Source organism: Myxocyprinus asiaticus, chromosome 46 (assembly GCF_019703515.2).
Source record: "Myxocyprinus asiaticus isolate MX2 ecotype Aquarium Trade chromosome 46, UBuf_Myxa_2, whole genome shotgun sequence".
Lineage (NCBI taxonomy): Eukaryota > Metazoa > Chordata > Actinopteri > Cypriniformes > Catostomidae > Myxocyprinus > Myxocyprinus asiaticus.
The window spans coordinates 14,462,988-14,479,100 of NC_059389.1; the positions used below are offsets into that span (position 1 = coordinate 14,462,988).

Sequence of the window (16,113 nt, forward strand, 5' to 3'; positions counted from 1 at the left end):
TAGCTTGCTAACTGTAGGGAATGCATGATGGAAGGTTAGCTTAGAAAGCTAATCGGTTAGCATGCATACTGAAAACACAATAGAAATGTATAATTTGACCATTTGTTGCTTGGTGATGTCTTATAGCTTACACCAGGGGTTTACAAACTTTTTGATGCTGAGGACCCCCAGATATGATGACCCCTTTCGATGAACCCCCCTTTGTGAGAAAAAATAGTTAACGTGATATTATAGACATGCTTGCAACATTAAATAAGTAGCTTTTGTCATTATACTGAAAAAAAAAAAAAAACTATTTAAATATTATCTAAAATGTTGTTACTTTTTATTAAGTTAGGTTATATGTATAAACCCAAAAATAAACATTTTGACAATTCATATCAAATGTATTTGTATAGCGCTTTTCACAATAAATATTGTTTCAAAGCAATATACAGAAAATAGTGAAATACAACCCATAAAATATTTTGTTCATAATATATCAAATTAAATGTAAATTTGTTTTTATTTCTTACAGTTTCCTGTCAATAGAATAAAATAATTCTGAATAATCTCATGATTTTAGAACAAACAGTAATAATGTAAACATTTTTCACACCTTTTTCCTGAAATTTTTGTGGACCTCCTAGCACTGCCTTGCAGCCCCCTGGGGATCCCCGGACCCCAGTTTGGAAACCCCTGGCTTACACAACATTCATGTTTTTCCATGTTTAAGACTAAATAAATCTTCAAGCGATATAGGGTTTCTGATCAGGCACCAAATAGAATGGCCATGATAACTTTTACCAATATAATCGCTAAAGTGTCCAAGGAGGAAAGGGTTTCATGGGGGGAACTGAATATTGCATGACACCGGATTTTCGGACTACAAACTGAACAGCTCAATTCTGGTCAACATTAGTGTGATGTCCCACAGAGATGGCATTCCCAGGCGAATAAAAACACCATTATCTAGACATCACAATTTAAAAAACAAAAAATACAGACATAACAGTATGTAAAGTAATATCACTAACCACTTTAATCGCTTTAAAAACAACTATTTGCAGAATCAACAACAATAGCCCTTTTGGTCTAAAATAAAAACAAACATACTTTTCTTTTTATGATACTCTAAGATTTTATTAAGTGCAGCTGTTGTAATCAACACACTTCCATGTGCTTTGAACTTGACATCTCTCTGCAGGAAAAACATAAGTTTCCTTGTATTATTCAGTCAAAGAAAACTTCAGCATATTTGGGGTCAAACGATTTGCTACAGGCCATGGAAGGCGTTAACTTCAAAAGGCACAGGGCTTAGTAAAACACAGCTAGAGATAAGAGCACAGGGGGTTTTCAGTAGACAGGAAAGACTTGTTTTAAGTACATGTGGTGATGGTGTTGGGGGAAAGCAATGGAGGGAAATATCTGGGTGGGAGGTTATTAGCTTATCACATACCTCTCTTAAGGACATTTTCACACTTCTTTACACAGTTCGTGTTAACCAGAGTGATACTGAAATATGTTGTTTTTCATTCTTCATGTTGTCCTAATTTCCATTGCCTTTCAGACATAAACTCCTACAAGAATTCCTCAGCTGTAATATAAATAGCTAAATCCTCAAGCATCCGGTCATTCATAACAGTAGTCCATTTTAATGTTTTGCTATTTTTATCACGCATATAATTATTTCTATTAAATTTATGAGAATGATAATTATTAGAGTTATACAAATATTATTAGGTAAGATAATAGATTAACATTCATTTTAGATCACATAATAAATAAAGTAATTGTAACTGTCATTGAGAGGTTGACATGATATTTCAAGCAGTGACAGCAGTTTAATTTTGTTTGTATTTAATGTTGTTATATCTAATTCTTGAATAATTTTGACCACATATTAAATGAAAGACTACATGCAATATTTGTACTATAAAAATGTATTTGTCTCACTGCAAGATTATTTAAGCAAACTGCATAAGAGTTAAAAAGGTGATTAAAATGGAGAAAAAAGAAAATCGTGATTAGTCACAGCACCTATCCGTTATAAGTTCACATACATTTTCTACCCCTCTATTGTTTTTTCTTTTTTTAAGACTTCTCAGCAGATACAGTACTGAACTGGATGTCATGTTATAGTCGGAAGGTGCTTGTGACATTTAAGTTGGTTTGCTTTTATGTTTGCAATGGCTTTCAGACAACCATGAGAGTTTCAAAACTTTCTTCCCATGCGAGGCTGGAACAACTTTATGCACAAGCCAAAAATAATCAACCTTATTGGGTTAAAGCACCTTGCTTCGGGAAACACCCCTCTCAATGAACCAGGTGTAAGAATACCTTAAAACACAGATGTGTATGGTAATGAAGGTTTTAAAGGTCTTGGTGCATATCATATTCACAGATCTCATGATGTGCATGAGGGTTTAATGCCAAAACTAGCATGCACAAGCACCCAATTCTGCTGCATTGTTCTAAATTCATTTACAAATAGGTTCAAATTCAATAAGATCCCCAACCCACAACAGGTGTGTACCTATCTTTACACTTTTTCCACCATAAAACCATCTATATCTGTTGAACAGAGAACCTCTCAACAGACTTTCCCGTAAATAAATGGAGCACGTTTTCTCTGCGCAGGTGTAACTGCAAAAATACGAGCAACCCTATTTTCCATTCCTCATCTATGTCCCTCCCACTCCCTTTCTCTTTATCTGTTCTTCCCTAGAGCAGAAGGTCAGAGGGAATTTCCTCACAGTGCTCTGATTCTGTGCCAACCAGGTCTGGCTAATAGGAGGAAGGACTAGTCTTCTGATGTCTTGGGGGGGGGGGGTGGGGGGGCTAAAAATAATGTTTACCTTCCCTCGCCTCGTGAGCAAGCTACCACTTTACCATATGGGCCTTGCAAGAACCTGCATGAGCACAAATCCATAAACAAGCAGGCACATGCTTGAGCTAGCATCCACAAACAACTGCTTTTATACAAGCACACATGTACATGTTTCTATTATATTTTCATTGTTCATAAATTGTGAACCTGGTGTCCAAGGAACAAGAGTTGCTCCAGAAAGCCCTTTCAGTGGCCCACTGGAGACAAAGGGCTTGTGTTGTACTCAGAATGGTCACAAGCACACCTGCTGTCTGCAGGAGCGTGCACGAGAGTGTGCGCAGCACAGGAAGTGGTTAGAGAGATGTTTGGTTGTAATTTGTAACAACAACAACGTTGAATGTTTGTGTTTACGAAAGCCTGCAGACAGGAATCACAAATGCTTTCTTAAAAATTATTTCAAATTTTATAACCCCCTCTGATGCATGGATTATTAAATCACTAAATTACTAAATTTCAGGTTTCAAGAAGTTTTAAGAATAAGCCTTTAAGATTATTAAAAACATATTTAGTTGAGTGCGTCCAAACTTTTGATTAGTAGCGTATACTTAATAAAGCACAGTGTCCAATAACTTTTTCTTTTTGGAAATAGAATAATTGATTTGTTTTCACTGCTATTGGGTGTAGTGTTTTTTGTAAGAATGTTGGGAGGAGCGCAGCAGAGCTGCAACATACAGAAGGATGTGGTACCCAAAGCAAACAAGCACCGCTGGGCCATTCTGTCGATTGGTTCCCTGCTTCCGTCTGACTTCCACCCAGAAGGCTGATTGAGAGAGAGTAAACAAGGCTGCAAGTGTCTCAGAGGACACTTACTCAGTCTCTCTCTCACTTTCTCTCACGTACACACACAAACACAAACCATTCATGCTGCCTGGGACACAAATGCACCAATGACTGTAGATATGCTGTAATTCATTCATAACGGTCTTTATATACAGTACATAATATGTGACAAGGCAGACAAACAAATTTGGAGTAAAAAATGTGCATGTGTGTGTGTATATGTATAAACATTGCAAAAGTCTTTTTTTTATTCAGCATTTTGTCTTGTTTTTCAGTAAAAATATGCAAATATCCCTAAAACAAAAATTTATTCGAGAAGCAAAATAGGTTAAGATTTTAAGACTATGACAAGTCGATATATTGGCCAGGCCAAATGATCAGCTGATATTTGGCCATTTTGTGTTTATCGCATCGGCCGAGTGTTATACACTCACCGACCACTTTATTAGCTACATCTGTACACCTACTTATTCATGCGATTGTCTAATCAGCCTAACTTGTGGGCCTACCATCTGTGTACCTCAGCAGAAATCAAGATTCATCGGACCAGGCTATGTTTTTCCAGTCTTTAAATGTCCAGTTTTGGTTCAGCTTTCTGTTGGAACCCAACGTGGTCTTCTGCTGTTGTAGCCTATCCGCCTCAAGGTTTGATGTGTTGTGCATTCTGAGATGCTATTCTGCTCACTATAATTGTACAGAGTGGTTATATGAGTTACCGTAGCGTTTCTGTCAGCTCGAACTAGTCTGGCCATTCTCCGTTGACTTCTCTCATCAACAAGGTGTTTCCGTTTGCAGAACTGCCGATCACTTGAGTAAACTCTAGAGACTGTTGTGCTCGAAAATTCCAGGAGATCAGCAATTACAGAAATACTCAAACCAGCCAGTCTGGCACCAACAATCATGCCACAGTCAAAATCACTGAAGCTCCTGACCGTATATGCATGATTTTATGCATTGCAATGCTGTCACACGATTGGCTGATTAGATAATCGCATGAATATGTAGGTGTACAGGTGTACCTAATAAAGTGGTTGGTGAGTGTATATCGGCACTATATCAGCCATCTGCCATTCTGGTCTCTAGATATTGGCATAATTCATTGAAAAACCTGTATCAGTCGACCACTATTTAAGATTTGTTTTCAAAGAATATAATACTTTATTTTTCAGTGATGAAAAGGGACACAGGAAAATCTTCTGTCAGTCTCTTTCCTGATATGTCTTCAGAGTGGCTGTCCTGAGGGATAACAGTCCTCACCGCTGTCAAAACATGATACTGTCTTAGCTGCAGCTGTCCTCTCCAGAACTTGAATTTTTGGGTGAGACTGCTTTAAGATCCCTCAAATACCCCTGTTGCCCTTCCCTCATTCTCCTCACTCTTTTCATCTTTTTTTCCTCTTTATTTGCATTGTTAAAAGTCCAGTGTCCTCGACTGGAATGACCCAGCTGGATGTCTTTAATATAAAGTGAAGGGAAAGACAGAGTATAAGAGGCAAAGGCATTTTTGTGATCCCCTTTGCATACCAGAGGAAGCCACCATTGATGTAAGGACCACTGGAGCTGGTAAGCTAGGGTGAGGAAGGGGGTATACCTCATACAGATGGCCCCTCAGCTCCCCTCTCCTCATCGGATTGGTCCACTTGGTGTGCTTGCTGCAGAAAAATGGCCTGATTGTCCAGGCAGGTCCTCAGTTTGTTTTCAGTCAGTGTGAGGCGCTCCTCAAGGACAGCAACAGTCTGAGAGACAACGAGAAATCAATGGCATTATTGCATTATATCTGATTCATTCAGTGATCTTCCTCGAACCAGCACTGAGAGCTAAGAAAAATTCAAGAGAACTAAACAGGCTAAGATGACCTTAAAGTGATTTACCTGGGTCAGAATGTCCAACTGCTGTACAATGTTCTCTAGAGTCCTGGTAAGGCTTGATGGCAGGCTACAGCACTCCTCTAATGAGGTTGTCATGTTGCAAGCAAACCCTCCTACTTTTTCTTCAATTTCTTTTTCTCTATGTCGCATATGAGTTTGAGGTGGAACTGAGCCAGTACCTGAGCTGGACTGATCTCTGTAGCTTGTTGTAACACTATCATGGCCCCTTACATCCTGAGCAATGAGAAAACCATAGCAAGGAACAAGAAGTCATTACAGAAAAAAAATGTATCCTGTGATCTTTACAGGGTTAGTTCACGTTTACTGATTTACTCATCCTCATGTCGTTCCAAACCTGTACTTTCTTTCTTTAGTGTAACACAAAAGAGGTTTCTCTGGTGAACTTTTCCATACGATAGCGCACAAAAAATGACCAAAAAAGCATCCTTATTAAATTACCCTAAAAGTTATTCTTGTGACTTGGTGCTATTAGAGAGATGATTTACCACATGAACAATTAAACTGCCTTCAGGACTCCCATAGCGCAATAATGTATAAATATGTCATGTACATATGTAAATTCACTCATATTTAATTCAATAACTGTACATACCCCTACCTTGCACATATATTACCACTTGCACATGTACATACGCCATTCTATGTTATTTGTCCTATTGTTTTGTATGTCTATTTATACTCTTACCTTGTTTTATATTCTGTTTCTCACTGTAATGTTCTGTGTGTACTTGCTTGTTTCTCCTATCACCAAAAAAAAAAACGATTCCTTGTGTATGTGAGCACACTTGGCATTAAAGCTCATTCTGATTCTGATTCTATTATATTCCAAGTCTTCTGAAGCCATACGATAACTTTTTATGAGGAAGACCAAAGTTGTTACTCAGCAAAACTCTTGCCCTTTGCAGTAGCTTTCAAATCTCATTCACAATTCCACATATTCAAACTAGCGTGGTGAAACGAGTCATATATGAATTGAATGAAAATATTTAAATTCAAAATAATACAGATTTGAGAGCTGTAGCGGAAGGGAAGATTTTCAGTGAATATTGTTGGTCGGTTCCTCACACAGTGCTGCTGTATGTTTTCTTGTAAACTTTTATGGTGCTTTATCTGCTGTGTTTTTGTCATTTTTGGAGCTTGATAGCATCTGTCCCCATTCACTTTTACTGTGTGGAAAAGAGCAGTCAGAACATTCTGCCTAATGTCTGTTTTTGTGTCCAACATAAGAAAGAAGGTTTTAGGGATTTGTAATAACATATAACATGAAGGTGAGTAAATGACGACATTTTTTTTTTTTTAAACTAACCCTTTAAATGCTAGTCTACCTGTATTACAGGTTAATGTCATTACCACTGCTATATTGTAGGTACACAAATTCAAGTATGTCATAACATCAACAAAGGGTCAGTAAAAACAAAAAAACAAAAAGTAAAATTCAAGTCAACTTTTTGATAAAAATAAAAGATGGAAGTGTGGAATCAGTATATGGGCCTCTAGCCCCATCCAGACAACCCAATCCAGAACACAGACACAAAGCATGAAGGAGGGGAGACATTCCTTCCCTAATGCAGGAAGAAAATCAATAGCAGCCCCTTGCTTCCTGTGCAACGTCCTGACTTCAAAGCTCAGGCTTGAGAGACAGCATCATGGCCTGGGAAGGGAGGGGAGGAGGTGAACAAAGCTGTCAGTGTGTGGAAAGGCCAGTTCTGGGGTCCTCAAGCACCCACCGGCCACATCTGGGCAACATCTGCTAGCCTAATTTACATGCTTCATGCTTAGACCTTGCTCATGCTACACACTCCAGCCCTTGTATTGTCTTCCGTTTGTGTTGTTTCTTCCTATTTTTTCCCCCTCAATGCTTCCCGAGCATCGTAAATTTGAGTTAAATTAGGCAGAAAAAGGCAAAGATTACCGAACTTGCTTAGATGCCAATCAAGTGGTCATCAGCAGGGCCTCCTGACAGGCCACGTTTGGGAGGTCGTGGAAAAAAGCTGTAGCTCATCACCACAGACATTGGAAAATATTGCCTGTGCTAGTTGGCATCATGTCATTGGTGGAAAATGGCTGGAAAGGTGAGGGCTCAGTGTATGACGTGAAGATTCAAAACAGGAAACATTGTGACTTTTTGGATTAGCTGAGCAGTCAATGTAAAAGAACAGTTACAATGTATTGTGCATATTAGATAATGTTTTTCCACTTAAACTTCTCCAACCTCAGACACAGATTTGGTTTATGGATTCAAGTTTATGGTAACTTGGACACAAAGCCTCCATAGCTTGCAGGGCCATAACCACCATAGGCATTGAGGTGGACACATCCCCCCAATATTCAGATATGGGGTTTTCAATAGTGGATTCTTAAAGTACTACATTTGGCCCCCTTAATCCTGAATGTAACATTCTTGCAACTTGATCACAAGGAAAATCAACATGTTGCTTCCAAAAGTTAATGCACCTTGAAATCAACCACATTCTGTTGAATTACTGACAAGCGCCATCCCCATCAGACATTTTTGCATCAATTCAAATGTGATCACCTTTAACTCTAGCGTTGCTAATAGCGTTTCGCACAAGTAATCTCAGAGACTTTGGGTTCTGGTCCCGCGGAATCCAGAAAGAAATTGCGTTCACATAAACAATGGTGAGCACGATTTGGAGGTTGCATTTTCACTTTAAAATTATATTTTCACTCCACTGATAGTTAGGTTTGGGGTATGGGTTAGGGGGTAGAGTTAATCAAATATCCATTCTTGCTGACTGTATTACATCATTTACAACTAAAAATACAACTCGCTTTTGGTGGCACTCTGTTTACATTTTACCTGGAATGTGGAGCTCTACGGGCAGTGATTCGAATTTCGGTAAGCACAGACAGATTTTTAGCAGCAGAATTTTTTACCTACTGTTTCAGAATTCACAGTGACATCAGTCTTATTCTTGATAACTCTGCATATCAGCATGTTAAGATGAGTTAAGATCATCATTGCTGATTAGGTGGTATCTACAGAGCTATCTAGGAAAAATGTAAGGTAACCTTTTCAATACAGAAATATTCTTTAAATATATCCTATCCTTCCATCATTCCAGAGTGTTTTTTCATGGCAACAACATCTCAAACAAAATGTTAACATGTATTTTGTATTGTTACACCACCATACCAAAGCAAAGGTCACTAGGCTCAGATTAGGCAAAAAACAAGCCTATTTCAGTGTGAATAAGCCAACGATGAGTGACCTCTTCTTGATTGCTTCACCAGTTTCCATGGTGACAGGGAAACCTGGGTAGCTCGCAAACTGGAGAGAGTTCATAGGCCCTTTCCAACTGCAGGAACCTAAGCCATATTAGGTCATTTTTGAGAAACTACTCAGTTTTCGTAGCTTTCACACATGAGGAACTATAGTTCCTCTTAGCCATTTAGAGGGACTTTGTAAGCTCCTATGCTCTAACCAATTTTTGCCTTTGCCAGATTTGTCCCCACCAATTTTTGGAATAGCTTTCATCAGGAAATTGTCTAATGCAGAAGAAGCAACTCCAGTTCGTGAGTTTTCATTTTGTTCATGTGTGTTATGATAAGTAGTGATTCAGTGTTGGAATTTTTTATTATGTTATGAAATGTGCTAGTTGCGGCTGTTATCAGTGGCATTGAGTGACAGCGGGCGGCGATGTTCTCTCATGCATACAGATGTGCGATCCATTCGCTCCGTAGCTCATGCTTCTTTCCAGTTAAATCACAAAGAATAATGCGAACAGATGTGTCCCCGCTCATGATAAACATTTACTAACATACCGATGCAATCTTCATTTATTAAAATAAAAAGTTATATTAGGGCACATAAGAACCCGGAACTCCCTGTTCTAGAGGCGAAAACTTTACCATGAGACCAGTCAGTCATTCTTGCTCAGCTCTTACTGATCCATGTATTTATCCAATGACTAACAAAATCCCAGTACTGACAGTGATAGATGTATGGATCAAGTTATCAAATTAATTATGTGAAATATTTATTAGAGCGCTTGAGTTGGTATTCAATAATGACTATTTATATAAACAGTAAAAGATTATTTGACATTATCTGCAAATAACCTAATTAATATTCATGTGTTTTGCCACTTTGTGACATCACAAGACTGAACCTGCAGACACAGTTTGTGTAAAACAGCCCTAATAAAAGCGTATCTCCGATCCTGGCCTCCTTTATCGATGTTGTCATTTTTGTTATTGTTGCTATTGTATCGTGCATGAGGGAAACGTCAGAAGGAAATGGTTGACATTACATTATGTCATCACTGAGGTATTTTCAGGGGGAAAAGTCTCTTCAGTAATGTAGTTCCTCTAAAAAAGTCCCACTTGGGGTCTACCAGAAATCTAGGTGGGAAAGGGGCAGTAGGTGTAAAGAAGAATAGGGCTGACTTCAAGGATTTTAAGTCTTTTCCTCGACAGTTTGGAGAACTCTCCCAATATGAGGATGTGCCACAGAGTTGGAAAACAGGAGAACTGGCATTTTAAGCCTTGCACCCCATTAACAATGGTTGTGTACAGTAAAAAAAACAGTAGATGCAGTCTGTTCAGTGAGTTTAAAGTGGGCACAGGTGGGCCATTAGAGTTTTAACATATTCATTCAGCTTCGATGTCAGAACGATGTTCTTTATGCCGGTGCAGCTATAATTTATATCAACAGGCTTGCTGGCTGCTAAGCAGGTACTTCACTGGGCCATTGGGAATATTTATGAGCTCCCTCGACAACACAGAAAAAACCCATCTACCGTTTGAAATATTACTCCATTGCTCATTGAACACCAAGGAATGAAACATAATGATTGGACACTTAAAAAGATCAGAGAAACCCTAGAAGTCGTGTCCACTCAGATTCTCATTAAGAAATAGAGGGAAGACACCCTCTCACAACAATATTGGCTCCTCATTAGCACTAAAATTAGAACTGTCTGAGCAGTTGTGAAAAATGTCAAAACCTCCTTATAATAAAATATGTGGTTACTAAGTTTTACATTTGTACGGCAATGTACTTTCCCTTCACTTATACCCTTGCACAGACTGATCTAGTCTTGTGACAGAGAAAATATTTCCTTGTCACAGGATGCCATGTAATGCCATTAAAGTGCTTCCTAGTACAAGGCAATCCTTCCTGAAATCAAAGGACGCGTTAACTTTTTGACCTGTCAAACCCCCATCCTTTGCTAGCATGATCATTTCAGTGCTCATTCTTTACCCATTTTTTTTTTCCAGATCAGAACCTGGTTTCTGCTGAGTGATGTATCTTCTAAAGACTGGCTAATGGGGTTCAAGCTAGTTTCTGGCCTCAATCACTGGACGGATTAAGTTTCATATTAGCCTGAACGTGTCCTACACTTCCTGCACTATTCACATGCACTATTCATCCTATCGAGTTAGGAAGGAAAGTGCCAGCTTAACCCACTTATTTCACTCACATTAGCTTTATGTTCTTTAGCTTTATTACATTGACACCTGAGAAATGAATGCAGAAGTTGGTGCACAGTTCGTGGCCTAAAAGTTATATTAAATAATCTGCGAATTAACAGTATGATAACAGTTTATTTTGGAAGTACTGGAGTATAAAAGAACTCAGGTACTCTATTACTCTTTTGCCTGCATTTTTCACCTAAAATAATAATTAAGATATGTGAGGATTAAAATGAGAATATAAATGTATTACAGTATGGATAATTCATTTCATTTCACCCAAATAGTTCACCCAAAATGAAAATTCTGTCATCATTTATTTACCCTCATGTAGTTCCAAATCCATATGACTTTCTATCTTTCTTAGAACACAACATTTTGAAGTATGTAGTGGTTACTCTATTCCATGCATTTAAATTGGAGATACTTTGGAAGCTCCAGTACACATTCATTGTAATTTCAAGCAAATTAGTGACCAGTACATTCTTCAAAATTTCTATTTTTGAGTTCAACGGATGAAAGCCATACGGGTTTGGAACGACATGAAGGTGAAAAAATTATGACAGAATTGTCCATTTCCATTTGGACGAACAGCTCCTTAAAAATGATATTTGTATATGTCCCATATCCTTCGCTGTCCATGTCCTTCTTCGATTTTGATGAAAGCTATTTTTGTGAGCCAACTCTGATAGTTCTTTATGATGTGGGTGCAGTTGCCCCCCCCTCTTGCTGGCTGGCCTAGTGGAAAATTGAAACCAACACTTGTCACACTGAATGCAGGCCACATCCTGTCAGGGGACCAAGACCACAGTTGTCTGGAGCTGCATAAGCTTCAGACAGGAGGTCAGGTGATAGGTGAAGCCCAAAGAGGGCCCGCTTTTGCTTTGGTGTACATCGGTGCTCAGGAAATGGGCTTTGAAACGGGTCTTTGTCCTTAAATGAGGAGCACACACACATGAATGTATACGCAAACCCTGACCCTGGGCTTCAAAAGAAGAGCTGTTTGGTTATTCTTTCAGATGAAAAGATAGAAACACAAAACTGGAATATCAGAGATGGCTCCTGCACGCTATGGTAGGGGAAGCAGACGCTTCCGCTTTCCCTCTCCGTCTGTTCTCGTATCAAACCAGTGGCTGCTCGCCCACACATTGGCTTCAGGGAAGATAAATATCCATTTTCACAGATACCGCAAAACTGCACCATTTTATAACTAGCACTGTTACTAAGTGGTTTTGCCACATTTCAAATGTGACTAGAGTGTATACCCTCATCAGGAATAGCACACAACCAAACACAGCAATGAAACCCACTGATCTCTGTCAGTTGCCTCTATGTCTCTCTCATCCTCTCTCTCTATGCGAGCCGTATTCGGAATGAGTGCGGATGCCTGATACTGCCAGTGACCTGAAACCGCTAAATGCCAAGGCCACAGGATATGATATAACTCTTATGCAAACCAGGTCACACTGATAAACCCGTTTAATCAATCTCGAACAAAAGAATGGATTAAAAACAATTGGATAGAATGATGTAATATCATTAAAGTATCCTTTATATTGTTATATTTAATCATGGCATAAATTCTGCCAATGGAATAGCTTAAATTGGAAGCTCATGTTTAAGGATGAATGGGGACTCCTCTGTAAAACAGGCAATGAGTATTGGGAGACGAAAGCTGCATTCTGACCCAATTCCTATCAGAGACACAGTTTTAGATCCCACAGACTGAATGAGTCATCAAGCGTTCTCAAACATGCTCATGCACAGACACCTATATTGCTCTAAACACCCCAAAATGTAGTCAAATCTCTGTTATCACAAAATGGGCAAAATTATGAATTTATTAGCCACAAATCAAGGTTCCAACCCCTTTTTTTTTTTTTCTATGGAATGCAAAAGGAACGCAAAAGGCAGAATGTTAACCTCAAAAGACAGTCAATTACTCTCTTTTCCGTACAATGAAAGTGAATGGTGACTAAGGCTTTCAGTCCCTATACATTCTGCCTAATATCTTCTTTCGTGTTCCACAGAAGAAAGCCAAAAGGCTTTGGAACAACATGAGGGAGAGTAAAATGACAGATTGTTAATTTTTGGTTGAACTATACCTTTAAGGTCAACAACAAATCTTGGCATCATGAAATGACTTTATCGGTTTTCTTTTGTGAACAGTTTAGTGTCTAACTTCAACAGGAATGGGAAACAATACAGTGATTTTATTGTTTGACTTCCCTGAGGAAACAGGAAGGGTAGAGTAAAGCAATGCAATGTTCTTGGAAACAGTGTCCATCATTTCCCCATCCAGCATGTTCTACAGCATACAAACGCCTCCATTTTCAATGAAGAGCTTATGACTCAGGGTGCTCAGCCAAGTCGTGATGGAAAAACTCACCATTAAATAGCTTTGCAGGAGCAAGCAAAGTTTTCTGCATACTGCCTGAAATACTTGTTTTGTCTGAGACAAAGCACCTTTTGTTATTGTTTTTGCACTGTTGCAAGGAATGCAGGCAAGGTTAAATATACAAGCTTCATTGTAGGTGGTTGTGTCATCTGTGGATGTGTAGGAGGAAATTTAGCCCCTTAGAGAAGACAAAGATGACTCACTGTGCGAAAACTCAAGGTTAAGGTGCAGTTTATGTGTTAATGTTGTGATTTGCCATAAAGAAAATCAGCAATTTGCAATATTGGATTAGATAAAAAGGGTGCGACGGAAATAAATCTGAGTTTCATCAAGAAACCAAATTAAAAACAGTTCTGAGGCACAATAACTAACCAAATAATCACTAAGACTAAAGCAAACTAGGCAGCATACACATGAATCTGTAATCTAATTAAACAAGGGACATGGAAGAGATGGATTACTTGTATATGTATGAATAAAATCGTAATGCTAAATATGCCGGAAATAGTTCTGAATCACAGTTAAAAGAGCAATCAGGTTTTTGGTAGAGGTATCACAATGCTCAATATGGTTGCTGTAGGAATAGAGGTCCCCCATTACAGTTAAAAGAACAAATCGCTTTTTTGATTAAGGCATCGCAATGCAAGATATAGTGGCTTTAGGGATTGTAGTTCCGCCTTACATTTAAAAGAGCCAATAAACTATCTGTGTACTCTGAAATGCGAATGTGTATGTGCATAAGCTAGACCAGCCTGACAAATAGCGTTATTTGTGTGATTTGAGGTAAAGAAATTCAATTAATGATGCCATTGTTGTCAGATTTTACTCCTAATTAGAAATATATAATTGGAACATAATCTTGACCAACATTTTTGCGAACTGGCTCACCTTAAAGCGACTTTGATTAAGCCAAGCACACACTACACAGCTTTCATTTGGTGCCCTGCGACTCACAGTCTTGTTTTCCATTGTGCTGGACTGGGTGTATCAGCTACACAACCATTTGCCCCCCTATTGAGGCCCTGTACACTTAGTATTAAGGTGCGTTTTGTCTTGTGAATTGCTGTAAAACTTCGTCGCAGACCAGTTGCTGACTCAAAACATCAAAGGAGACGAACTTGAGTTGTGTAGTGTGCACTAGGCTTTAGACTCAACTAAAAGGTACACAGTTGAAAAGGGGTAAAAGATGAAATGGAAGGAAAATTAATAAATAATGAGAGATAAAAGGGGGCAAATCAAGAAAGAGGGTACGGCAGGTTCAGCCTATATCTAAACTCATATAATGCATGGCAGAGAAAAGCAGTTTGGCTCAGGTTAGCTCATTGTGGTGCTGCTCATAGCAGATACAAATTGATGCTCATCGTGGCAGCCGTAATGTTTCAGAGCAGGAAACCATTAACATGGCATTATGCGGCAGATGGAGGGCAGGAAATTTAATTCAGCTGTCTTTGAGTAACTGATGTCACAGTTCTCCCTGTGGGTAATTGATTATTACTGCCTTCCGCTGGCTAAGAGCACCCTGGGTGGGGGTCATGCCAGGATGGAGGAAACAAAAAAGAGGTATGGTGAGTTTGTGGGGATACCACTTTACTGTAAAAAGCATTTTACAATATAAACAGCAGTTTACAGAATAGTCTTCTTTGACTTTTTTGTCAGAGCTGTTGCCTGTAAATTACCACATGTGCTCCAACATGTTAAGCCTTTATAATTCCTGAATCTTAATAAGTTATTTTAAGTTATTTTAGTGGGGTGTCTGGGATGTTTTAATGAATATCGCAGTCTGCTTTTTCAAATTTTCCAATCTGAAAATCATTAACTTTTATAGAGGCACCTTACCTGCAAAATTTAAAACCACTTTATCATTGCAGTGGTTGATTGACAGGTGAGTAGGGGGTCCTTTGCTGCTGTCCAGCATCCATCTGGACGCATTGGCACTTTTACACTACAAATGTAGTGGACATGTGTTTTCAAAAACCTCTGAATGTGGCTTCAGTGATCCGATCACAAAAGGTTTTGGACCCCATTTACACCTGTATTTAGCGATCAGATTGCTCAAAATGCATCTTAATATCAGGTGTTAATGGAGATAATACTATACTGTAAAAATAAAGCAGCACATGCTCCGACATGTTGAGCCATAAGTTTGAGTTCAGCTATCACATGGCCCTGTTCTCCCCACTGTTTCGTGTCCTTTCTTTACTATCACGATCAATAAAATTGGCAATAAAGCCACTAAGGTTTTAGGCAGCTAGTAATGTGTTGAACTTGCATGCATTGAGGTCACTGGAGTTCACATGAGGCAATTCACCTATTTACTGAGTTCCAGGACTTCTACACATCATTTTTAAAGAATATGAGCCAGATTGTAATCCAAACTAACAAACTAGGTTTAGGTTATGAGCAAACACATGGTGATAACCATAGCACATCTGCCAGGCTGCATAAGCAAGGTGAGAAAAAAGCAGCCAAAGTCCAATCACATTAGAAATTCAGAAGTGCAATAAAAAACAATGGCTATCCAATGTGCAGTAAAGCACAGTGCTTGTCTAGGCTTTAATGCACAACCCAACTGATCTTACAGCCAATGATTAACACCACGGTCAACAGTCCACTGACTGTAAAAGCTTTGCTATCAGCAGGAGATATCATGCAGCCAACTGACACCTCATTGAGACGTGTTGGATCCAACCCCCATCTGTAAACTGTTCACACCACGAGGGACACACCACATCCTCTCTT

At 38.9% G+C, this 16,113-nt stretch overlaps 1 protein-coding gene across 4 annotated transcripts in view; it reads right to left on the reverse strand.

Moving 5' to 3' along the window:
- LOC127436264 (POC1 centriolar protein homolog B-like) overlaps positions 1-16,113 on the reverse strand; it is a 68,437-nt gene that overhangs the window by 13,842 nt on the left and 38,482 nt on the right. The window contains exons 10-12 of one of the 4 annotated variants that reach the window (XM_051690310.1): positions 5,520-5,750; positions 5,240-5,384; positions 3,753-5,102 (exon numbers count right to left, since the gene is read on the reverse strand). The exons of 1 other annotated variant lie outside the window; for it this stretch is intronic. In XM_051690310.1, coding sequence (XP_051546270.1) covers positions 5,241-5,384; positions 5,520-5,750 — 375 coding nt within the window. In that variant the 3' untranslated portion in view covers positions 3,753-5,102; position 5,240. Of the gene's footprint in view, positions 1-3,751; positions 5,385-5,519; positions 5,751-16,113 lie in introns of those variants that run through there. 2 more of the 4 variants (XM_051690313.1, XM_051690311.1) reach the window with 2 other exon arrangements.